Genomic DNA, 24,936 nt, shown 5'->3' with positions numbered 1-24,936 from the left:
AGTATTCAATATATTTCTACAACCTTTGGCACATCTAAGTGAAACCAAAACGCCTGGATCGCCCCCTGGTGGCTGACTGTCCTCCATGTTAGCAGATGGGACGTGGACCGAACTGAAAAGTTATTTGAGAATGTCGCTCGTTGTGTTGTAGCAAGAACCCGAGTGCAGACTCTCCCGACAAACGCACAGGATGGTGATGTTCGTGTCTGAGATAGTTTGGTTCAGTTTGTGAAGTGGAGACATGACGTCCATCTTCATTTGGTCTGTGCTGCAGCCGGAACCTTACACCATCACTGAGGTGGAAGTAGCTCTGCAGCTCAACCCTCTCATTAAGATTCACAGGATTGTAGATTTGATTTGCAAATAAGGACGGACGGACACACACACACACACACACACACACGGACACACACTGTAAGTACGCTGTCAGTCCAAACGGTGGACCTGCAGTTTCCTGATGGACAAAGAGGACAAATGAACCTGCTAATGAATCAGTCATTAATTACGTGGCAGCTTTATGAAGGAACTGAAAACAGTCGCTCTTATTACACCTCAGCAAACAACTGCACACTCGACCTTTACAAATCAACGAAGGCAGCCGGGCTGGCATTATGCGGAAAGACAACAAAGACGCTCGCAGCTCTGGGAGATGTGGAGAAGACAGTTTGGCAGCTGTGAGGTCATTATATTTATACAGGAATAAAAACATTAGCTTGAATGAAGAATATATCTGATGTGGATCCAGTTCACAGACACATGCTGCTGCTGCTTCTCTGTTCATGAATACAGCCCTACAGCAAAATGTGATTGTGACTGAATCACCACTTCATTGTAAACACACAGACGACATCAGCAGCGGATACGTCTGGAATATTTGATTTGCACATTTGTGTGATTGTGAAAGTTGAATTTATTTGTGTAGGAGTTGTATTTATCCTGAGTGTTAAGTCATTTGCTTCTTCACTGCATTTTCAACATTGTCAGATTTTATTTATACTAGTTTGACTGGCTCTGTGAAGCAGCCACGGGAACGTTGAAAGGTGCTTTATAAATTCAAGTCATTGTTACTATCGAAAATGAAAATCATCACATCACCCAGAGAATGTCAGAGGAAAGTGATCTGTGCTCTCGCAGTCGGTCCCGCTGGATGATTTCCAGGGTTCCTGTAGCAACAGCGTCCACATGGACACCAATAATCTGACTATGGGTGTTTTTATGAGTTTCTAATAGAATATTCCATTCGTGCTTGTTCACGTGTCACAGTGTGATCATGACTCAGATCAACATCATGTTCTACTTCTTGTTTACACTCTGTGTTGTCGAGCAGCTGGTAACTAAAAATAATAATGAGGTTAAGACGTATTCATGTCCACACAATGTGACTAAGGGGAGAATAATCCATGTAAACGTGTCTTCTGATATTAAACTGAATATCTTTATGTTCTGAATCTGTCACTGTGGGTTCTGACGAATTACAACAAGCAGTTTTTATGATATTCTGATTTGTTGGACAGTTTGTCTCTCTATCAGCGGAGCCTCGTATTTGCAGCCCTAATGTTCTCTGTCGTTCTTCCCTGAGCTCTGGGACAGACGTGACAACACAACCGCTCCGCCCGTGTCAGACGGTGCGTGAAAATCTACACAACCTCATCCTGTCGTACAATTTAACCACCGACTTAACAAATGTAATCTCTCTTAACTGAATAAAAAAGCCTTTGCGGGCCACGGGCCACGACGTGTCATGAATAAAACATGAACCCTTAATATTAAGAGAGAGTGTCTCCTTACAGCCGCAAACAAAGACTGTTTATGATTTGATCTGAAAATCCGTTAGCTTAATGGCTGATGTATGCACCGTGCAGCCCGGAGCATCTTCAATGCATAAATTTAAAACACACTGTTTTCTGAGGCTTTGTGCTCGGACATGATAAGAGGAGCTGCTGTTCTCCTGTTAACCTCCCGCGGGCGTCACACGCACACTGCTTCTGATGCTAAAGGACAATTTGAGAGGGGAGACATGAAGACGTTTGGACAGCGGGACACAAACACCACAGACGTTATATACAAACACAGACATGTCCGTTTGTCCCACACTTATTATCATTATATGAATTTCTAATGAAAAAAAATGAAGGCGGTTTTATGATATAGGTATTTATAAAATACTCAGATCTTTAAAATATATTTACAATTTGTATTTCAATCAAGTAGAAACCTTCTTCTTCCTTTTTGTTTATCTCTTATAATTAGAAGAGCTGGTACAATTTGGTTCAAGTCCAAATAAAAATATGGATCCAGCAGATAGAAACTATTCAATTCTTCATCTGGTGCATAAATCTCTTATTTCTTTGTTTCAGTCCCTTTTCTTTTCATTTCTTTCTATAATTTCATCCCTCGCTCTGAGCTGTTATCACATAAACCGCAGGAAACAATCTTTCTAATCCCCGTTTGTCTTTCTGAATCCGTCCTTTGCTTGATCTCACAAGCAAAAACAAAAACCAAACATATTCAAACCACGCTTTGATTGTTTTTTCTGTCGGAGAGAAAGAAGCGGGAGGTGAAGCTTGACTCTTCCTCTCATAATGTCAGCTGACTAATATGAGTGCGCACGGATCACTGCCTAAACTCATTATCCGCACTGTTTCCACCACACCACTGTGACTGCTCATAATTAGAGGTTTCTGACGGTGGCATCAATTTCATTGATTATCAGAGTGAGTCTGGTCTCAGGAGGTTGTACAGTGTGTTGTACGTCCAGGTACAAATATTCATTTACATGTATTTAAATACTAACATATCATTATTAAAGCGCATTGGTAAACTGACGACACACTATTTATATTTATATTTCCACAAAAAACTGTGTTTATTACGTATTATGTTAATCGTTTGTTCTGCCTTTACATGTGAAAACAGATTTGTTACCGTCACTATACACATTCTTCCTCACTTCCTTTATGTTGGAACAACAAGCACGGGGACGGTTTCTTATCTATCAACTTAAACAACAACAAACAATTAATGTAAAAGACTGTAGGTGACTGCTTATAGATTTTTTTCTATTTAGATGTTTACCTGCTGGTGATCAACTCAACAATCACACAACCGCCACTAATCAGCATCTGCTTTATTTATCAAATTAGCTGAACACCACAAATAACTAATGAATACACGAACAAAGAACCACCTTTGGAATATATAATAATACTTTTACACCTACTTTTTAATTTGTACGTGTCCCATTTACTACCACGGAGGAGGCGTGGTTTGAGACCTATACCACAGCCAGCCTCCAGGGGGGCGATGAAAACATTTTGACTTCATATCTCGGAGCTGTCTTGTTGTCAAACTTGACATTAACTCTACGATCGGTATGAATAAGAGTGAGAACGTGTGTTTGGTCTCTGTGAGTTAAACATTTAAAGTTTGCTGAAAGTGTTGGAACCATCAGATCCAATGATCTGATATTTACAGGAGGTGGCGTGAGCTGAGAACACAAGTCACTGTTACATAAGCTTTTCAGAGTCAAACTATGTTAATTAAACTCCCTGTATTCGCTCACACTCATACAGCCGACACAGCCGAGCCTCTGAAGTCGAGCTTTAATGAGATAAACCGACTTATTGGGGTTAATCAGCTTAAACTGTTCACTGCCGTCCTTTGTGACGTTCCCTCCGCAGACAGGTCGCACAGTCACTAAGCCAATTTCATCTCCTCTTGGATTACTGCGTTCGACGGGGTCGGAGGGGAGGGGGAGCAAATCACAACACGAGCCCCGGTGGAGCGAAATAAACGCTCGGTCAGGGAGGAAGTCAACGGGAGCGGAGGCGAGCTACCATTGGTCCAGTGTGAGTGAGAGGAGCGTTATCACAGCCTAATGTTCAATACCTGATTAAGTTTATTATGAATTTAGATTCGGCTGGTTGATGGGAATAAAGGGATTTGGTATTTTAAGTGTTTTCTACTTTTCTGTCCCTGTAATCACATCCAGCAGCTGATCCCTGTCGGTCTCCGTCCAGCATCTGTGCCACTTAACCTCGAGGGTCACGTGGGGGCCGGAGCCAATCCCAGCTGACGTTGTCCGAGAGAGGCGGGGTTAAACCCTGGACAGGTCACCAGTCCATCGCAGAGTTTTTGGTTTTTCCATGTGCACTTCAAAGATAAGACTCAAAGGTCGAAGGTCAGAGAGCGACTCTGCCTTTGTTTTCAGGTCTGGAGGTTAAGTGGAGGGAGCTGGTTCAGAGAGGTCAAACTTCGGCTTTTCAACAAAGACTCCGAGCTCTCAGGTCGCAGGAGAAATAATGACAGAGGGAAAACTCGTCTTCGCTGATCAGCAGGTTCATGACAGATGCTGTTTGAAGACGAATGTGACGATGAAACTTCTCACTCTTATAGATGACAGAGCTTTTTACCACTCGCAGCACGGAAACATACAAAAATACACAAAGTGATGAGAGAGGAGAAGCGCTCAGCAGGTTTGTGACCACAGACAATAGACTATAGATAAATGTGGATGACACCTCACCTCCCAAAAAGGTCATAAACCCCGCCTCCTCCATATTAGCAGATGGGACATGGACCAAACCAAAAAAGTCAAAGTGCGCGTGAAATAAACTTTCTCAAAGATGGTTTCTGTCATTTCAGTTCTCATCTCGCTGACGTTTGCTCTCACCACGGTACAAACTCACGCTCCAAATGAGATCTGATTCCTTATGTTCGATGAAGTTTCCATTTTGTAAACGTGAACTTTAATTTCACATATTGACCTTTGACGTCTTCTCGTCCCTGAACTAAATCAACACCATCAGACGAAATGAAACCCTCCTCTGAGCGAGACACCATCGCACTTTACTGGACAAAGTGACGTTTCCAGGAAGAGTCGATGCTATTTTAACGTCAGCAGGTCATCGCTCTCTCTCTCTCTCTCTCTCTCTCTCTCTCTCTCTCTCTCTCTCTACAGAAGCAGAGACCTCGAGGCTCTGACTAATGATCAGAGGACGAGCAGCAGGTCCTGAGACGAGCTCGCATGTAGTCAAACGTTTCAAAATAAACTCTTCCAAACAGATCCACCCGATATTCCCTCTGCTCCTCAGACGGCTAATTTCATCACTATGGCTCAGTGTGTGTGTGTGTGTGTGTGTGTGTGTGTGTGTGTCCGCAGCAGCCTGCTATGACAGGGTTACGTAACATCCAAGGACGTGTGTGTGTGTGTGTGTGTGTGTGTGTCCAGTCTGATTCCAACAGAAGGTTACTTGAGTCCACACACAGACACACGTTTGTACTTGTGTCTTAGTGAGGACACTCACAGACATAAAACATTCCTGAGTCCCTAACCCAAACCTACGTCTAACCCTCAAATGTCCTCACTCTGTTCTGTCTCTGCTTAAAATGGTCCTCACAAAGACGTAAGGACAGGAACACACAAGCAAAAAGACCTGATACCACAGCGGAGAACCCGTCTGTAAGAAAAGCAGCCAATGAGAAACACTCGTTCGGTCAGTCATTCCGTCATGGACGTTTGTTATATTTGCTAACGTTAGCAGTTAGCTTCACACAATTATCAAAGACATAACTCCACCACTTTGACGTCATGAAGTTGAAGAGTGAATTTTTTTTAAATGAATGTAGTAAAAAAGATTAACCTCTTTATCTTATCTCGTCAGGAAACTCGAGTGTCCGTGTGATTGACAACAGTGGACGATAATGTCCTCGCGTTGCTCTGCGGAGCAACTCTGGGGATTCCAAGCGAACCGGATGATAATCACAGTGTCTTCACGAACATCAGCCATTAATGTAATTAATTCATTGGTGGCCACTTAGGCGCCATGTGGAGGCGGTTCACTAACGCACCCCGGGTCAGGACTTTAATTCCCACTGGGGCCTCGCAGGTCAAAATGTCAGCACCAGTGGTACAGTCCTGTCCTGTGTGGACTAATCCGGTCTCCAAGTGGAGCTCGTCACACGAGGCCTCTAGCGGGATTACATGTTCAATTAGACAAAAATGTCAAGTGTCAGAAAAACGTGATGTTCCGGAGAATCGTACAGACGACCGCCTCCGTCTGTGAGGCCTCGTAACTCACTCTCTAGTAAGATCCTAACCCTGAGTTCAGACCTTTACACACCGAGAGTCGAGAAATACACGACGATCTAATATTTGCAAATTACTTCAATTTTAAAAGTGTAATCATCGGACGTTTTGGTTTCGTCCCCTTGCCGTCACATTATCTCTTCGAAGACGAACCTCCCTGACTCGTTTACGAGAGGTTGTGACATATTAATTAACCATAATTGCCGTTTGTGTGATGTAACCACGACTTCTCGGCCTCTGTGTCCCGGGTTCATTACTTTAACTGACAGTCACTGTGCGTTGATAAACCTTTCGTTTATTTCTGCTGCTGCTGAATCACAAATGGACGAGGGGGAAGAAATGCAGCACTTTGGTTTTGGCCGACGTCCACGTTCCCAGCGGAGATTTGCTGACGTCGGAGAAAATTCTGGTCTCTGAAGAAACACGCTTTGGTTTCTGAATGTTCTTTTTTGGAAAAAAACATGTTTAAATAACCGGTGCCCTTAAATCAGTCTTATGCAACCACCCTGGATTCTAAAAGACGTTCCTGTGCCACATGCTCATCATACCTCTCTGAGCCTGGTTTATATATATGTCAGGGACGTTCTGGGTCTGTGAGCAAAGGGTGAACAGAGCAAATGTTAAAAATGAACGATGAGCGCGAGCGTGTAAATGGACTTTGGCAGCAGCGTGACCTCGCGGACCGACCGCTCTGAAGTTCAATTCCCTGCAAAGGACAAGGACGTGTCAATCAACAGGCATTTGAGCACATTATGTACCCAGACATTTGAAAACACAGATCTGTGTTTATGAGGGGACACTACAAACTACAGTAAACCTAAACCAGCAGCGTGAGTGTGAACATGGAGAAAGTTTCCTGAGCGTCTGTTCTCTCTCAGCTTCAACTGAATCAGCTCCAGACAGTTGAAGAGTGAAGCTGAACTGTGATCAGTTAAAAACACTGAGAAGTTTTTAACAACCAGAGTTTATCTCCAATGTTCAGCAGGAAAAAATATGCTAGCCTTTGTTCGTTGAGGGTGGAAGGACACGTGGGTCAGGGCCTTCGAGATGGGACAGCCTAGTCGCGCCCCCGTGACACGGTCTTCAAATGCAGCCTCCTGAGGACGCAGCCTCCTGAACTGAGACAGTTTCCTTCCGTGGTCAGCTTCGTGCTGTCGTCGTCATGTGAAACCAATCTCTAATACCGGTCACAGGGCTCTGATTCAATCTCAGCTGTATTTGTTTATTCAACTTTAATGAAAATCAAAGAGTTACGTAATCGTCAACAAAAGGCCGCTGTTAATTATCTGTCATTAAACTGCAATTAATGGAAACAGCTCTAATGACGTATGAGTGAAATCTAGATCAGTAAGTTATTCTTATTCTATGTCACAGATACGAATGTTCATCCTGGTTGTCAGACGCAGCTGCGTGTGTCGGATTTATCCACTATTCAAATACAGTTCAACGTCCACATGGGTGACAAAAATCGATTAGGATTTAGGCAAAACTCTGGCTTCATTATTAGATTAATCCCACAAAGACCCGTGATGCATGAGAGTTAAGCCGTCTGCGGCGATATCATGGCGGCTCGTCTTCTCTGGCTGCCTCACCCACTGAGATCCTTTTGTTCACCATCCATAACATTAGCATAATCTTCGGCCAGCGCCTGACGCCGCTCCACCTGGGCCTCGTGAGCCCAAAGGCAAAAAACATCCAGAGGGGAGACGTGAAGTCAGGGAGGAGCAGAAAACCTCACCTGAACTGAGAGAAAGGGAAGTGAATGGATGAATCCTGAGTGGATCGTCTGAAACACTGAAACCAGCTGGAGAGAAATAAAGCCTGGTTTTAAGTGATGTGATGGTTTTCTAGAGCTTTAGCCCCTTAACCCTAAAAACCCTGATCTCTGACCCACAAACACAGAGCGAGCTGACGAGTGACAGGGATTTATTTAAGCTCCCTTTTTATCAATTCATGCATGTGAATCCATATTTTTGCACCGCTTGAGGAAAATGGCTGCAAATAAAATCTGTTTCCCCAAATTTCTTCTACGTGTTTGAGTTTTGAGTATAAAAAAAGGTAAAAGCTTTTGGTTAAAGGCTTAAATGCATAAAATAATAAACTTAAATATGTCATCAGTGTCTGCGTCAACTCTCTCGTCAGGTTTTTCCTTCTGGACAAATGATAATCATCGAGAGAAACTATAATAATTTTTATTATCAGTAAATTATCGGTCACATTATGAATTAAACCTGGTTTGGTTTGGAATTAAGTTTTAGTGCTCACGTCTTCCGTCACATTAACATTAATTCAAAGCTGAATAAAGACGGAGTCCCTCGACTCGGAGCAGCTGAAGAACCTGGACACGTTCCACCAGAACAAATGTCACCAAACACCGATAACCTGCTGTGTCTCTTTACATCCTCAAAGGGTTTAAATGTCTTTCGTGATCAGCTCCATCAGATGTCTGTGGATCAACAGTGGTCTGCCCACCCACCTGCTGCAGTCCATTACTGAGCCCGGACTGAATGAAGCCAGGGGCCGGCCGTCAGAGATGCTGCTGAATGGTCACGGGGCCCGTGGGGGCTTTGTAGACGGAGCACAAAGAGACACGTTCATTGTTTTCTGATCAATGGACGTAACCATAAATCTGCCGGCTTCACTCTGTGCCGCTGGGCTAAGTGATTAAACAAGTCGTGCCAGTTGGCACAAGCTCACCAGAGACTCGCCTGCTCCCAGAGTTGAAGCCACGCAAACGAGAAGCCAGCTTAATAATTTCCTCTGTAGCTGGTTAATTGGCTTTCTGTGGCGTCTGCCGTCCTCGTTTGTATTTCACAGAGACAGAGGAAATCTACAAAAACCTGGTGTCATCGACAAACTCACAAGACGTTTACCATCTGTCGGGCAGAGGAGGCTCGGAACGCAGCTGAAAGACGATGTTCCTTTCAGAACGTGTCAATATCCACAAAAATGTACATTCATGTTCAGAGGACGCAGACGCACACACACACACACACACACACACACACACACACACAGAAAGGTGGACATCTGTTTTTGAGAATATTTATCCTCAGGAATTTTAGGTTAATTAAAATTCCCACAACTTGCTTCAGTTAAAGCCGTCGTCACAGTGACACCCTCAGAACCCAAACGTCCTGACTTTGCCAGCGTCACGTTCCGGTTGGAGAAAGTTAACATGGAGGTGACTCACCAGTCTGTTGTCACATCGGCCTCTCTCGTTGTTTAACGTCCCGAAAATAGTCGTCTGAGGAGAAGAGAGTAGAGATTCAGTCACATCAGGGTCGTTTTATACAACGGAGCAAAGAAATCGTAGCGTAAAGTTATTGAGGCCTCAAAATGTAAATATACACATATTGCCTGTGACACAAAACCAGGATTCTAAGGGACTTTATGAGGATTCTTTTAATATCCGTGGAAATCACGGCTACGCCATAGAAGAGACGAAGCTTCATGGATGAGAGGGAAAACACAGAGAAGTTCCTTTGAATTACTGGAATTATCAGCTTTCACTCGGACATGAAATGAAGCAGTCTGACATCTGTGCTCACATCTCCATCTTTTGAGGGGTTTTTTTGGGGTAAAGGAAAATTTGTGTGCGTCTGTAAAACACACAAAAACACTGTCTATATAAAGACTAAAAATAAAGATGGACGACAGCTTCCTGGACGTGAAGCCAAGCGTATCGATCAGCCCCTGGTGGTTGGCTGCAGTATAGGTCTTGAGACTCCATCCCCCTTCATAGATTCTGGCACCAAATGACGTCATTGCAGCAAAATGGTTTTAAACAACAGCTTCGTTTAATCAAAGTAAATGAAGGTATTACCGTATATACTTAAAGGACAATCATGTAGTTCAATGAGCTCCAGACATTATGATTCAAATGATCAATAAATAAACAAAAGAACAACTTAGAAAAAATAAAAAGTTGAATTCATGACCTAGATTCCTCCAGAATCGCTGCTGCAGCTCAGTTTATCTCGTCCTCAGTCAAGTGTATCGGTCAAAACTAATCCAGCAAACTAAAGCAAATAAATCTATTGGCACAAAGCAGCGACCGAGCAGAAACCTGATGAGCTGTGGGGCGGTGGAGGTGGACGGCACTGACGGCACAACGGGGGAAAATTATGGCGCTAATAAAAATGTCTAATTTATTACTGCGGGACAGGTGCCTTCGCCCAGAGTAATGGTCGTCATCTGCGTTTAATGTGGAGCAGAATGTGGGCAGCACATACGGGCCAATTAAAATTGAAGCGTTAAACGGAGAAAGAGCCAACGGAGCAGAATAAAAGTGCTTCTCTCTGCAGGTCACGTGACGACCTGACGCTGAGACAGAAGACACAGATCACCGCCCACACAACTGGATTATGGGAAAGAAGAGAAAGAAGTGAGATCTACAGTCCAGGCGGGTGATTAACAGTTCGGAGTCATGAGGTGCAAATTATTCAGACAAGTTTCCAACATAAATGTTTTACTATCGGACAGATCGTCATGAAACTAGGTTGAACTAACGGAAGAACCGTTTCAATTATGGTGCAGATCCAGATTTATTATCTTTTACTTTCTCATTGTGAGATAAAGTGTTTTCAGAGTTATTTTATATTTGCTTAGACTTAGACTCAGAGGAGCTTGACATTCTAGTTCCATTTGTGAAATCTTTGCAGAATAAAAAAAACACTTCTGCATCTTCGAGAGCACGAAATCAAATCTTTCCCCAAAACAAAGGTTTCGAGTCTCCTTCTCTTTATTCCAGCGGAGTGTCAAATGAAGTGAAAGTGACTCTGCAGCCACGCGCTGCGGTCAGGGTGGGCATTCACTCAAATTTAATCTCCTCAAGTTGAGCCCTGGCAGGGATTTATGAGTAAAAGCCCACAGCTGCATGCTGTTGCATAACTCAGCCTATTAGCCGACGTGTTTCTCTGTGACACACAAACAGGAAATCAATGGGAAAGACCATTTTGATGCTGCCACACTGGATGTTGTATTTATTCTGCTTCTGGTCGAGGTAACACGTTAACATGTGTTCGATTGCGTGTGTGTGTGTGTGTGTTATGTGTGTGTCACGCTCCTGCAGGAGAAGAAATCCTTGTTCTTTTATAAAATAATGTGCTTTTTAATAATACAGTCGAACATATGATTCAGAGGGAAAATGAATAATCTCTTCTGAGGAGCTGATGCCATAATAACATATAGAGATAAATCCTCTTAAAGCATATTACCAGAAAGAGGGATTACGCTGATTAAATCATGGAGGTTTGCATTATCGAGCCCCAGGATCAAGAGATCAACTCATATTTCACAAATTCCTAATACAGCCTTCTTGTGCTGCAGCTACACAAGCCGTTATCAAAGCTCCGCAGTCGACCACGCTGGCAAAAATCATTCCCAAACCCATAACACACGTAATGACCGATATAGTTTACAGAACTGGTCCATTTCTGCTCTTTGTCGGTTGACCTCCTGCTGCAGGAGCAGAAATCTTTGTCGCGGCGTGACCGGCGTAATCTCGGAGATTTTCGACCCTCGGCCGCGCCAGAGAACTGGCTGTTCCCTCATGTCACTTAGTCCTATTAGTTATTAATACAAGCTCAGGCCGAGTTATGTGAATCATTTACGGGGCAGAGCAGAGACTAATTAAAAACAAAGAACAGATAAAGGTCATCAGATATTTCAGGAATTATGAAGCAAAGAGAAATCACTGCAGCTACTGGCACCTGTGAGTAGTGTCACAGCAGAGCGGCCTTCAGCGATCGAGGAGCCGCCGGGTCGAGGCCGGATCAATACCAGCACTCGACCAATCACGAGTCAGTCCGAGCTGTCAATCGTGACATTTCACCTCGTTAATATCATCAAATAACTGATTAAATCATACATCAGTGTGATCAGAATGACCTTAATGACAGAAACCTTAAAGATTCACACCAGAGGAGCAGGCGGAGAAAGTCCGCAGCATGTCCAGAGGCTCTCACGCTGCTGAAGATCTCCGGAGTTCAGTTCGAGTCAGAGAGCGGCTTCACATCGTTCAAACTGCTCTGAGGTTCAGATGTTGGAGTAATTGACAGTGAACAGACGACACTAACGTCCGCTTCTGCCTCTCGGCGTTTTCATTTGCTGTCATGAGATAATCGCTTCGGGGGCCTTGAACCTCAAAGCGACGCTTCTCCCTCCGACCTTTGACCCGTCGCTCGGGACGAAACTACAGAGCTGCTGATAGAGGCTGACCACCAGGAAACCGCCGCTCCGCGACATCTGAGGGAAGCAGGATTACTATCTCGCAGACGGAGGCTGCTCTGAACTACAGCTGACCTGGTAAAAGTTGAAGTGACAATTTTTTACAGCTGAACGGAGACATCGAACCTCTGCCCCCCCCCCCCACACGATTAGTCCTGCAGTCGTATTCTGTTGCGTAACACTTCGTCTGATTAGTAATCAATGTTTTCCCCGTTTTGCATTTATTAGAAATGATGTATTCGATCCCAGCTTCTGGTCACAGTTTATTTTCTCTCCTGTGACGTCCAGTTAATCTCTTTTTTTCTCCTTTTTGACTCACTGACCACGAGCTTTACAGGCCGTCATGTGACGCTGTTACAAAACCTGGATCAAAGTCTGTGTGATTTCTGGACGGCCGCTCCGCTGCCCTAGTTTGAAAAGACTTCAGAATCATGTGACCCGGTCCGTCCGTCATTCACCGTGAACCAGGTCAGGAGCGAATCAGGCCACGGCGCCACGCAGCGATTGTGTATTTATAGCCGTTGTGTAGTTTTGATATTTGTCCGAGATTGACTGCATGTTTCATTTGGCATCGACAAGGTTCTCTGAACGCTTACTACGATTACAGTCGAGGCTTAGAACGGAAATAAAACACAAGAATGTCAAACCTGCAGCGAATCTGAATGAACGAATGAATGAATGACCCTTGAATTCAATAAAGCAACGTGATAAATATCAATCTGATTTATTTCATCAAGATCCAGGAATTATGCTTCTCCGTTAAAGAAGGTTCTAAAAATCCTCTCTTTCTTTCTGGATTCACATTTTTCCATCAAGTTTAACTCACAACCTGAAAGAGTTTTTGTTTTTTCACTTCCTTTAACATTGATATTTTTTTTTACATGTTCACTGAGAATAATTCTCGGATCGTAAATAAATAAATATTAACATTTACATTAAGAGGACTGATATCTACAACCTGCATCGAAGAGAAAACTGTTTATATCATCAGTCCATCACCACGTCTGCTTCCTGTCTCACATTCATTAAAAAAACTGGTCCCTCAGTGAAGATTGTTCTTTAAACTAAAGTATCAGAGCTGACGACACCATGTTTAAATTGAAAAATAATCCTGTGGGCTTTATTGCGGAGATGGCATGCATGCTGTAGGTCTGCGGAAATTAAAATTGGATTATTCCTCTGGAGGAAGCCTTGTGGGAAGATGATTTGTCAGCTGACGGGGCAGAAGGGGGTCGACCCTGCGGAGTTACCGACCAGTAGGGACGTCGCGATGGTACATTTTTCTGGGCGTTGTGTGACGAGAGGGAGCAGAACCATCAGTGAAGCTACACGAGCTACAGTTTGTGTGAAGTCCTGTAGGAGGCAGCGATACCTGGAAAAATCTATTTCTGACTTCTTATATCACATGACACCTTATGATGGTGAATCATTTCCTGAACGAAGAGTTAGAATGAGTCTGTCTGTGGGACACACACACACACACACACACACACACACACACACACACACACACACACACACACACACACACACACGTACACGCCCAGGAGCTATAACAGTACCCTGCTGCCGTCATGCAGAGAAATCAACTTCTTAAAACTGAAGCACCAGTAAAAGAGCAGCTTGATTTAAAGTACATGTGATATGATGACACAAAGTTTTTCCTGTAAACAAACAGACGAACGCAGCCACGAGTCGTCGCTCTGACAAACTCTGAACCTGAGGAGGCGTCTTGTGATATTGACTCAGGACATTGGTGTGAAAAATGAAATATTTGCTGCCTCTGCTGACTTGAGGTCTGTGGATTCGTGGCTGTTTGCCGTCGTCTCCTCCGGTTTGTGTTCAATCGCCGGAAGAATTTCTCAGCACCCGTGAAACCATCGTTGCTCGGAGCTGAACAGAGTTGGTTCTGTATCCGCCGGCCTCCGGTGTTTCCCCGTCTCGCATGGAGGTTCAGTTAAATGTTACGTAACCGCTGGAGGTGAATTTAATTCTTCTTTGTGTGAAGAACAAGCTGCACTATCACCATTCAATCTACAAGTAAACCAGCGTCACAGATTCCTCTCCTGCTGCCTCTCGGTGTCAGTGTCACTCCTGAGCTCTGAGCAGGGAACAAAAGCCCGGTGCTGAGCTCATGCTTCTCAAATGATCAAGGCCAGGCTCCTCTACCCGGCTTTGATCCTGACGAGGTAACAGCCAGGCGAACACCTGAATGCTCAGCGACCTCGAGGGGCCCGCCCGCCGAAACACAAACCGCCAGATTACACAGTCGTCCGGGTTCGTTTAATACTCGTAAAACTGACAGAGGGAATTAGGAGCGAGATGAAAGATGTGTTCGGCTGCATTCTCAGACAGAGACGGAGAATCAGACCGAGGTCAAGAAGCAGAACGTGTTTTACAGAAATATCAGAATGAGGTTTTCTGGTTCCAACAAAGGTTTTATGGATGTAACTGTATATGATACGACAGAGAGAGAGAGAGAGAGAGAGAGAGAGGACGACATTAAACAAGAAACAGTGAGCGGAGGGGGGAGGGGGGGACAGGAGTCAAACAGAGGGAGAAGATCAAAGTGGCGGCCTCCAGCGTTTAGTCCTGAGTGTGAGTGTGTGTGTGTGTGTGTGTGTGTGTGTGTGTGTGTGTGTGTGTTCTATACCATCTTCAAAGAAAACCTGGTCACCCTTAGTTACCAGCGCTTCCTTTTTTAATTTGACAACATCCTGTCGCCGTCTCAGATAATCAAAGTGTCAGCGTGTGTCAGAGAAGAAGAATAAACACGTGGGATCCAGAGAAGAATCGTCCACGAGTCACAGAGTCGTTCGATCTAACAAGATGCACGTCATGATCGCGGCTCGCCTGAGGTCAAAGGTCACCAGAGGGTATCCATGGTAACCAATCACTGTTTCAGCCCGCCGCTGTCGTCATGTGATGTTTTCAGCTCAGTGTTTTGCGTACGCTGAACCGACTCAATGGTACATTCCGTACAGTCTGCCGGTGTGTGTGTGTGTGTGTGTGTGTGTGTGTGTGTGAAGGACACAGACTGTCTCTCGGGGGAACACATTGTTCCACCAAGGCCAATAACCAACATGCCTCATGCTCTACAAGCGTCACAAACATGTTTAACTTTAAAGATCCAAACATTATTTCCTGCAAATCAGTTCAGCTCCGACAAACAGAGACACGAGCAGACGCTGGTTCACGTACCCGCTGTTTGGAGGGAGGCCTCAGTCCGAGAGGAGGCTGACCACGACACTGTGGAGAGGGAGAGGAGACAACATCGTGTTAGTTATTAGAAAGGTTATTCTTATATATGAAGGTAAATATGTGTTTACTTGTGAAGACATAGATGGATGTGGACGAGAGAGGACGGGGACAATAATTCAGAGCGGGAGTTGGACTAGTTCCCAGAGTGAGGTGAAATATCTGTGTCACCTCTCAAGGATTTTTTTTTTTTTTTTATGTCGGTTGCCAGAAAAATGGATTTGAAAAGTCTGTCACTTTATTTCTGCTTGTTATAATTTTGGGGTCGAGTCATCGGTTCAAAGCCAAAAAGAACATCAGGCCAGCGGGAAATGTCCCGGGGCTCCAGATGTGCGGTCCACCACTGGATGAGAGGATAAGAGGAGGAAGTAGTAAGATTTATTTAGTTCCTTTAACAATATCTGGACTTCTCCTCCCTGTCGCCCCCTCGCTTCACTCTTCTGTTTCATTAATGTCACTTCCTGAACGCTGCAAATGTAAAAATGCAAAATAGCTGCAGCTGAACTGAAGCGTTAAGATGAACGGAGCGAGATGAGAGAGGAACAGGTCGAGCTTCTGAGACGAAGACAGAACGAGTCCTGATGAATCTCTGGACAGAAGACAGAGATACACACTGAAATACACACACACACACACACACACAGCTCTGCACGTACACATCCACACATGCACATCACAACAACATACATGCACACGCTCACACACGCAGTATGTCGCCCAGTGTACAGATATCGTTTGATCCAGAGAGGAAGCAGCATTGAACCTTCAGGAGGAAACGGTGGATTGGATTTTACGAGCTGCAGCATCTGGAGATGTTTAGGGGGGGGGGGGGGTGTGGGGGGGGGGGGGAGCAGGTGTGAGACCGGAGCAGCAGAGGCGACAGTCGAGTTTTCTGGTTCTGCTGCTGCAGGTTTCATTTATTTGTCCCACAGGTGATTGATGGAAGCAGAGACAGGACCTTTTTTACACGAGTCTGGAATCTGACGCTCGACGCTGCGACTCGTGGTTTTTTAGGGAAAAGCTGAAAAACAGACCTCCAGGAATATGGAGGGTTTTTTTTTTTTAATCTATTTTTATAAACACTTCATCAGTTTAACAAAGATAGTGACATGATTATTTATAAGCATGCAACAGCTTCTGCCCCCACGAGGCTCGCAGAGCTTTTATGTTCTAAAGTCTTGATGTACAAATAATTAATGACACTATTAGTTGGAGGCTAAATGAACATGAGCTGCTCTGTGTTCACTCTTCTTTCAATTAGGGAATTTTGTGCATAACACCTGTGAGTCATCGTTAGACAAAGTTTGAACAGAATCATTTGTGTGTTTAATAAAAACGTGAGCATGTTTTAAAGAAATCAGATATCTGTCAAACACGATCACCTATAGAGGAAACGTGTAACACAATGCGCCCCCTACAGGCCTGCAGCTGCACGTTAAGGTTGTACATACCTGCCCCACAACAGTCCCTTTAAATTTAACCACGCTGCACCAAACTGCACACGAATAGAAATCAGTTTCCTGATATAACATACGAGTATTTTTCTATAATATCCATGAATCAACACAAATCAAAGAAAGTGAAAAAGAAAAATGCAGAAATCGCTTTTCTGATCCAGTTTTTTTGAAATCTTGCTAAAAAACAAACGTGGTGGAATCGTGAAACAGATTGAACTCTGGGAAATGGCAAAATCCGGTGTTTCTGCAGAGTTTGTGTTTCATCTGAGAAGAAGCAGCCGGAGATTCTGGTCAGACTCGTCCACAACAACAGGACGATGAGTAGAGACACACTTAAAAAGACAATTTATCACATTTGGATTTGGAGAATCCACATTTAAAATTCTCTCTCAACTTCAGAGCAGCTTTTTATCTGCACATGAAAAGAAAAGTGTCAGAATAAAAAGAAATCAAACACTGAAAACAAACTGAGGCTCAAACTGCACCGAGCTCATTCACAGAATAATCTTTAGAGTATTTCTGCTTTCATCATTTGTACTGAGGTGATGACACAAGATTATAAATCACTTGTGAAAACAAAAGATTCACTTCGTGACTTGGTTTTTAATGAATCGGGAAAATATCTGAGAATAATTAACGACTTGTTTCACTTCGACCTTCCTCCGCCCAGAAAAGTTTAAATGTCAATCGCAAACTTTCCTTCAAACACTCTTCACCTCCGCTGATTCATTATCTCGTTAATTCTCTGAAAACCACAGAGCAAATATATCATCCATATCTTATGACGCCGCCTTCAACCCAATCAGACGGGATCTTTTTTCTCCACGGCTCGATTTTACAGACGTCGCTTTAAATCAACAAGCAACTCGTGTTCCCCGAGTCTGACGGAGGAGACTCGTTCTGTGGACGAAACAGAAGAAACGTGTTTCATCATTTTTGTCCTTTTGGTTTTTTTACTGCAGGAAATTGCCTGTGACCTTTTAGAGGAGTCTGATACAGCCGAGAACACGTCCCCGATGGGAGGAGAGGGACGAGGTGAGGGGGAGGGGAAGGGTGAGGGAAATGAGAGGAAGGGGGCGTCTCATTCATCTTTTGGAGATTTCTAAATTCTGTCTCTCTTTTTTTTTTTTTTTTTAAGATTGCAGAATCACTGAGTCACGGCGTAAAACACAGAGGGGCCCCTGGTTTCAACTTTAACATGCAAGTAAAAGTTTGCATGTCGGGACGTTGCAGGCGTCAAAGATACGGAGAGGATCATAGATCTGAGTTTACTGTCGATTCATATTTTCTGTCCTCCTACATTTAAAGGTACAGAGGGTCCCCTCGGTGTAAATATAAAGTATTTGAATATAAACTGTCTTTTCTGGGGTAAAGAAAACTACAACTCATACAATTTAGACGAGATGAACCAGTGAATACATTTCACCTTTCACCTGAATCGGACACGTTGGACCTTTAACTGCACTTTTACTCCACTTCAGCACTTCGTCTCTGGAAGCTGCAGTAAACAAGCTGCAGTAAACGTCCGTCGTCCTGAGACACTCTGCTAAATTTGTCCCAGCGGGCTGTGACCTCAGTGACCCGTCGCTGCTGAAGCTCCTCGCCCCTGCAGATGAAACGTGCTCGCCCTCTGTGGAAGGTCAGACGACGAGTGTGTGTGTGTGTGTGTGTGTGTGTGTGTTAGAGAGAGACGTTGGGACCTCGGTGCATCAGTCGTCCTGGAGTAATGATGTACGAGGTGTCAGTGGGGTCCTGGTCGTTCTGTTGGGGGAGTCACCCTCACAGGTCAAGGTCAACTCCGCGGTCACATGGTTTTACTGACACAAACAGGAAGTCGTTAAGGCCGAACGCTCACATCGGCCGAGCTAACGCTGACGACGCTGCGATGTTTATTCGGTCGGTACCGTGTTCGTCGTGTTTTCTGCTGCAGTAGTTCAGAACGTTACCCGATGGTGGCGCTGGATGAAAAGACGGCTCAACTCATCTCGAGGGGACGTGCATGAGGAGGACACTGTGTGTGTGTGTGTGTGTGTGTGTGTGTGTGTGTGTGTGTGTGTGTGACTGCCAATGAGCCGGTGTGTATGAGACACTGTTATGTGCATATGAATGGCGGGGGGTCTCCTCTTCCTGAATGCAGAGCGCATCTCATTGCTATTCATGTGAATGAGTCTCCCGGAATCAAACCACAGTCAAAAGCATATTTGCACAGAGTTAAAATGCTGGAACAGAAATCCAGCAGAGTTTCCCCTGAAATGAAATCTGCCTCGCTCCATCAACTCGCCTGGTGTTTGCGGTGAAGCTGCACAGAGACGTTCCCTCCGTCGTCAGTCAGGCTGCTTCATCTTCATCTTCGACATTTTTTACTTTTTCTTTCACCGTTTGACCTCAAGCTGCAGAATTTACAGTTCAGTTGATTCAATCTTTTCTCATCTTTAGAGTCAAACCTTCAGCAAACGAAGCGTTCGTCTTAGCGACTTCACATTTGGCACGTGAACAGTTAGTGGTCATGGCTATTTGTCTTAAAAGTAAAAGCACAACGTTGTGCAGATAAACCAGGCAGGATGAACAGTAAGTTTTCTAAACCTCCAGGATGCAAACAATGAAAAGTGAGTAAAAGGGATTCTAATGACGAGGATTCGCACAGTGACGGACTCCTTATATAATGACTGACAGCCGGTGACGCCTCAAATGACCGTGTGAAGCTCCTTATCACTCGACTCCCTCCCTCAGCCCTTTCCTTCCTCTCCTCCTCCTCCTCCTCCTCCTCCTCTCTCGTCACGTTCACTCCGGGATCATGGGAGACAGTTTGATTTGAGTTCACTGAAGGACTGGATGTCTGTGATCACACCTGTCGTCTCAGAAGAGGATTTGTTTTTCGGTGAAACTCAGCAGCTCTGAGCCGGAGAGCGACTTAAAGAAAAACCACATTCGTCTATAAGAACAATATCTGCTTCGTTCTCTCAGCTCTCGGTCGGTGTGACTGAATCTGAATCCACAAAAATAACAAGACATGCAACATAAGCAACACGCCACCGTCAGAGTCCAACGGTTTTTAAAAGCAGTAAAAACGATGCTCCTGAAGAACATTTGTGTTTTTAAAGAAGAATCTTCAAATCCTGTAAAAAGCAGAAGGTATTTCAATCAACGGTTGTTTTAGTTTTTCTTCACAAGAAGGAAGAAATGAAACAAACGTCTCTTTCCTCCGAGAGTCGGTGGATTAAATCTCAGTCCATCACTTTCTCTCTCTCTCTCTCTCTCTCTCTCTCTCTCTCTCTCTGGACTCAACCAGCGAGCTGCACGTGGATGTGTGTTGCACGCTGCCACCGTGTGGTTACATCACATAGGAAACACACGAGTGAGGCCGAACTGGCTGAATGAATTATTTGCAAACACGACATTGATTAAAAACTATTTCTAATGAAATCACACTTGTTAACCTACTTTAACTAACGTGGTAGAAATGAGTCTTTTTACCGGCAGGTTTCTGGTGAGAAGTTTACTCCAGACCTGGATTTGTTTGCCGCCATCTTTTGTCTGTTTCCTCTGCCACAAACTCGAGGTGATCTTATCCAAAAATATATTTCTATTCAAGCCTTTAATATCAAAACTCTCAAAAAGAATCGTATTAATTCAGAATAGTCAAACTAGCATTTAGAAAGTTATGGAAGAAGTATGGTTCAGTTTTCTTGGCGCTGGTTTCCAGCAGCCATTAGAGTTCAAGGACGTCGTGATTCATCATTCAGTCACGGGGGTCGACACTCGATGACAAACGTCTGTGGATGAAATCTGCTCGCTCTTGTGTTTGGCACATGTGGAGGCAGCGCAGCTGTTTGCCATGAATTGAGAAGAAGGGGCTTCATCAACAGTCATTCCTCCGCCCGGCGGGAACGACCCTGTGATGAGCGGTTAGCGGTTTGACTGACACCTCGCCCTGATGGGAACTTTCGCCCAATCGCTCTCCTCTGCAGCTGCACGGACTCTTTGGTCCCAATCAACCGGTAAAAAAAAGACAAAACACCTACATAGAAATCTGATTTAAACGTGGAGACGTGACGCAGCAGAGTTCGAACAGACGTAGTTTTAATGGATCTAAAGTGAAAATCAGCAGAGCATCTCTTCGACAGATTCGTGGTTGGAGGCCGAACTGAAAACGTGGATTTATATAACGTGTGTGAATCTAATCTCTGTCCCCCGGTCGATCCACACAGAGCAGGTCATCGTTTAATTTTCCCAGAAGTTGCTGCGATGATCCTCTTCGACACATTTCTGAGATGATTTTAATACGCGGCTCTCACACAGTGTGTGTTCAGCAGATTGAGATGATGCCCGGCGGATTAACGGTCCCGCGGCTGCAGTGGATTATTGCTGCTGTGTGTTTGTGTGTGATGAATATAAAAAAACTGTTTATTCATTTTGAGCCCATGTTACGCAACAGGTCCCGACACTAAAATGAATTGTGTTTCCTTTTGGAATCAGACAGAAACGAACTAACAACAATCTGGGACTGAATATAAAGTCAGTAAATATATACATATATATATAAATATACAGTATATATATATATATCTTCCCTGACTTGAAGGAGTTAGGGTTCCTGCACGGTGGAAATCTAGTCTAGTTACCATTGCACTTATATAACCCAGGCAGCACGTGACATTAATCTATAGCCTCAAATTGGAGACACGACAAGAAAATGCCTGAAGCTAAACGGTTTTAAATTGTCGCTGTATTTCACGTGAGATTATTCCAACACCGGGACGTGCAGCAAATGTTTGATAGTGATTCCGTGTAAAAAGGGAACAAGACAAACTTAATGAATCACCCGGCAGCTGCTCCGTATTTCAATCCTGGACCAACCGAGATCGTCCCGACAGCCCAGGCGACATTTCATGCATCATTAAGGTTTCGCTCTCATGACAACAAAGTAATGATGAATTCAAACCAGAGTTTTGGCTCCTTCCATAAGAATCATTAGACTCATCAGCTTGAGATAAAATGGAGGTCGCAGACATATTTAATGAGGAATGGATTTTTATATTTAAATGCAATTTCTTCTAATTCCACACTCACGCAAATGTGGCAGTTTCGATTCTGTCCTGTATTTTAAATGTTTATTTATTCTCTGTAACATGTTTTGGCCCCTCAGGGATAAGAAAGACAATCCATCCATCACTGGTCTGATCAACACTCATTTAATTTAAGTAAACACTTAACTCAGCAGCTGATCAGCAGAGAAAACACGAAGACAAACCTACAGGCAGCATCGGAGGAGGAGCCGACAAAGTTCTGCATTTTCTACAAAAACACATTTCACAGCAGATTTATCCATCAACCCGTGAAGAGTCGAATAAAAGTGAACTGTCCTGAGGCAGACGTGTGTGTGTGTGTGTGTGTGTGTGTGTGTGTGTGAGGCACACTGACCCATATACTTGAGTGTTTCAACCATTTATCCTTTGAGACTCTTTCTGGCACCGAGTGCAGCTCACAATGAAAATCCCCACGTAATCGTCCTAAAATTATTTTTGGCAGGTAACTGTGAACATCATAGAATCTGCTCCACGTCAGAGGAGGAGAATAAAAAAAAAAACACACAAAGTGAAACAAGCTGGTCACAAAGTCACTGAGGGCAGCAGCAGCAGCAGCAGAGGTGAAGCAGCAGCAGCAGCAGCAGCAGCAGCAGCAGCAGCAGCAGAGGTGAAGCACGAGCTCGTGTTTTCAGGAATATTACAGGTTTTCTTTTTATGAATCTGCAGCCAGACAAACATCTAGAGCTGTCAATCACAGAGGGAGCTGCCTCAGCCTCCCGTTGCCATGGAGAATCTATGATGTGAACATGCAACCTTGTGATGGATGAATATCGGTGAGGGATTATAGATCATGAGGGAACTGGTCCCAGAACAAAGCTTCTCACCTCGAACAATGGCGCAGCGCTCTTGTCTGGAAGTGTGCATCCCAGTAGCTCGGCCAGGAACTTTGCCATGGGGATGAGAGAGGCGTGCTCCTGAAGTATTCCTGAAATCTTCGGCGTGAAATCAACAGGTGAACTTCTCTGAGGCGTTCAAGGACCCTGCGCACATTCCCCCTTCTTCTTTTCTTCCACTTCTCCTGCAGCTGCTCCAATAAACCCTGCAGACAGGAGGAGGAAGAGGAGGAGGAGGAGGTGTGCAGCTGGATAAGGGATGAAGGTGTGAGTCCAGCGCAGTGAAGCTTTATGAAGCGTGCAGTGTTCAAATCCTCTGAGCAGAGAGGAGCAGGAGGAGGAGGAGGAGGAGGAGGAGGAGGAGGAGGAGGAGGAGGAGGAGGAGGTGGCGTGTGGAGAGACAGGCAGCAGGTGGGGCCAATGGGTGGGGCCGAGCAGAGAGGGTGTGGGCGGGACCGGACCACTGATGTCAGGTGGTTCCTCCTCCTCCTCCTCCTGATTCATAAAGACAATAAAGAATAAAACATGACACATGAAACAAATCCCACACGTGTGAATACAGACATGCAGCCACAGAACACACGAACCAGGATTTACTACAAATCATTAGTTTCATCAGGACGTCTGACACTGATGCATGTGTTTGTGTTTTTAAATGTGTAATTTATTCAACAAAATCTCACAATTCATCTGCAGCTCTGTTGTTGTTGTTGTGGTTGTTGTTGTTGTTGTTGTTGTTGTTGTTGTTGTTGTTGTTGTTGTTGTTGTTGTTGTTGTTGTTGTTGTTGTTGTTGTTGTTGTCCCGGTGGTTCAGATGCTTCGTCAGCTCTGAGATGATTTTAGTTTGGGTTCATTAAAAAAATCAAACAAAACAAAAGGACTCAGTGATTCATGCAACAATTCATCTCAAAGCTCGTGAATCAGCTGTAAATGTAAATGTTCACATCGTTCATCAACACGAGGTCGGGGGGGGGGGGGGGGGGGGGTGAAGTGAAAATGTCCGGAGCAAATGATAAACAGCAAATTAAAGCGACGGGGGAAGATATAGATATAACATATTACAATTAGAATTTCAAAATAAGATGTGCAGCATTTAGGAAAATAAGACAGACAAGGGATAAATATATTTGACTCATTAAAGAACATTAGACTGTTTGTGTTGCTGTGCTCATTTATCTGCTCTTGTCCTGAAGGCATCATTTGTCTTAAACCACAGTTTCCACATTGTAATCTATTACTTCATATGTGTAACGAGGACACTGAGTCCAACGGACAATAAGACAGATTATCAGACAGGAGACAGGTTCCTTCTCCTAATTTAATCCATGAATCATATAAATCTGCTGGAGACGGAAAAACGTTTCACTCAGGGATTCAACGGGATCTGAACTCAAACTAAACGTTTAAAAGATCTTTTCACTTCATCAACTGAGGGAAAAAACACAGAAAACCATCAGAGTGGCTCAGAAAAAGATTATCAGGTCACGACCCTCTGGAAAAATAAAAAAAAACTACAACACAGAAATATTAAGCGTGTTAATCCACAGAGGTAGAACTCAGAGAGCGTGCATCCCTCCTCTTCATCATCATCGTCCTGAATGTTGTTCTGATCCTTTTTGTGGGTTTTAGTTTTATCTTCATCGCAGCCTCGTAATGACTCGAGGAAACAGAGTGAGAGATTATAAAAGTTAGGAGAGATGAGTCTGGGTGTATTTTCAACGGCAGCACCTTCCATGTTGCTCTCCCTTCACTTCCTGTGCTGCGACGGTCACAGCTCGCGATGTGACGACCATCATACGTAGAATTCATTTTATATTTCCAGCGTCTGCAGCACTTTGATGTGTGAAAAGTATGTAGAGTGTGAGAAGTGGATTGAGGGAGCGAGAACAGTCTGTGTGATGTCACCACTTTCATCAGGACGCCCAACACACATCCAGTGAAATCTCTAAGAAAGAAAAAAGTTTGGAGGAAGTTTCCAGCTC

The 24,936-nt window shown here is 44.2% G+C and overlaps 1 protein-coding gene across 1 annotated transcript in view; it reads right to left on the bottom strand.

The window, feature by feature from the left end:
* rasgef1ba (RasGEF domain family, member 1Ba) overlaps positions 1-23,228 on the bottom strand; it is a 71,085-nt gene extending 47,857 nt beyond the window's left edge. The window contains exons 1-3 of the mRNA XM_069523323.1: positions 22,946-23,228; positions 15,521-15,568; positions 9,282-9,335 (exon numbers count right to left, since the gene is read on the bottom strand). Of these exons, the coding sequence (XP_069379424.1) occupies positions 9,282-9,335; positions 15,521-15,568; positions 22,946-23,014 (171 nt within the window). The 5' untranslated portion in view covers positions 23,015-23,228. The remainder of the gene's footprint in view (positions 1-9,281; positions 9,336-15,520; positions 15,569-22,945) is intronic.
* Between the last annotated feature and the right edge of the window lie 1,708 nt (positions 23,229-24,936).

Source organism: Paralichthys olivaceus, chromosome 4, assembly GCF_024713975.1.
Source record: "Paralichthys olivaceus isolate ysfri-2021 chromosome 4, ASM2471397v2, whole genome shotgun sequence".
NCBI classification, from domain to species: domain Eukaryota; kingdom Metazoa; phylum Chordata; class Actinopteri; order Pleuronectiformes; family Paralichthyidae; genus Paralichthys; species Paralichthys olivaceus.
This window is presented reverse-complemented; position numbering and strand designations above follow the sequence as displayed.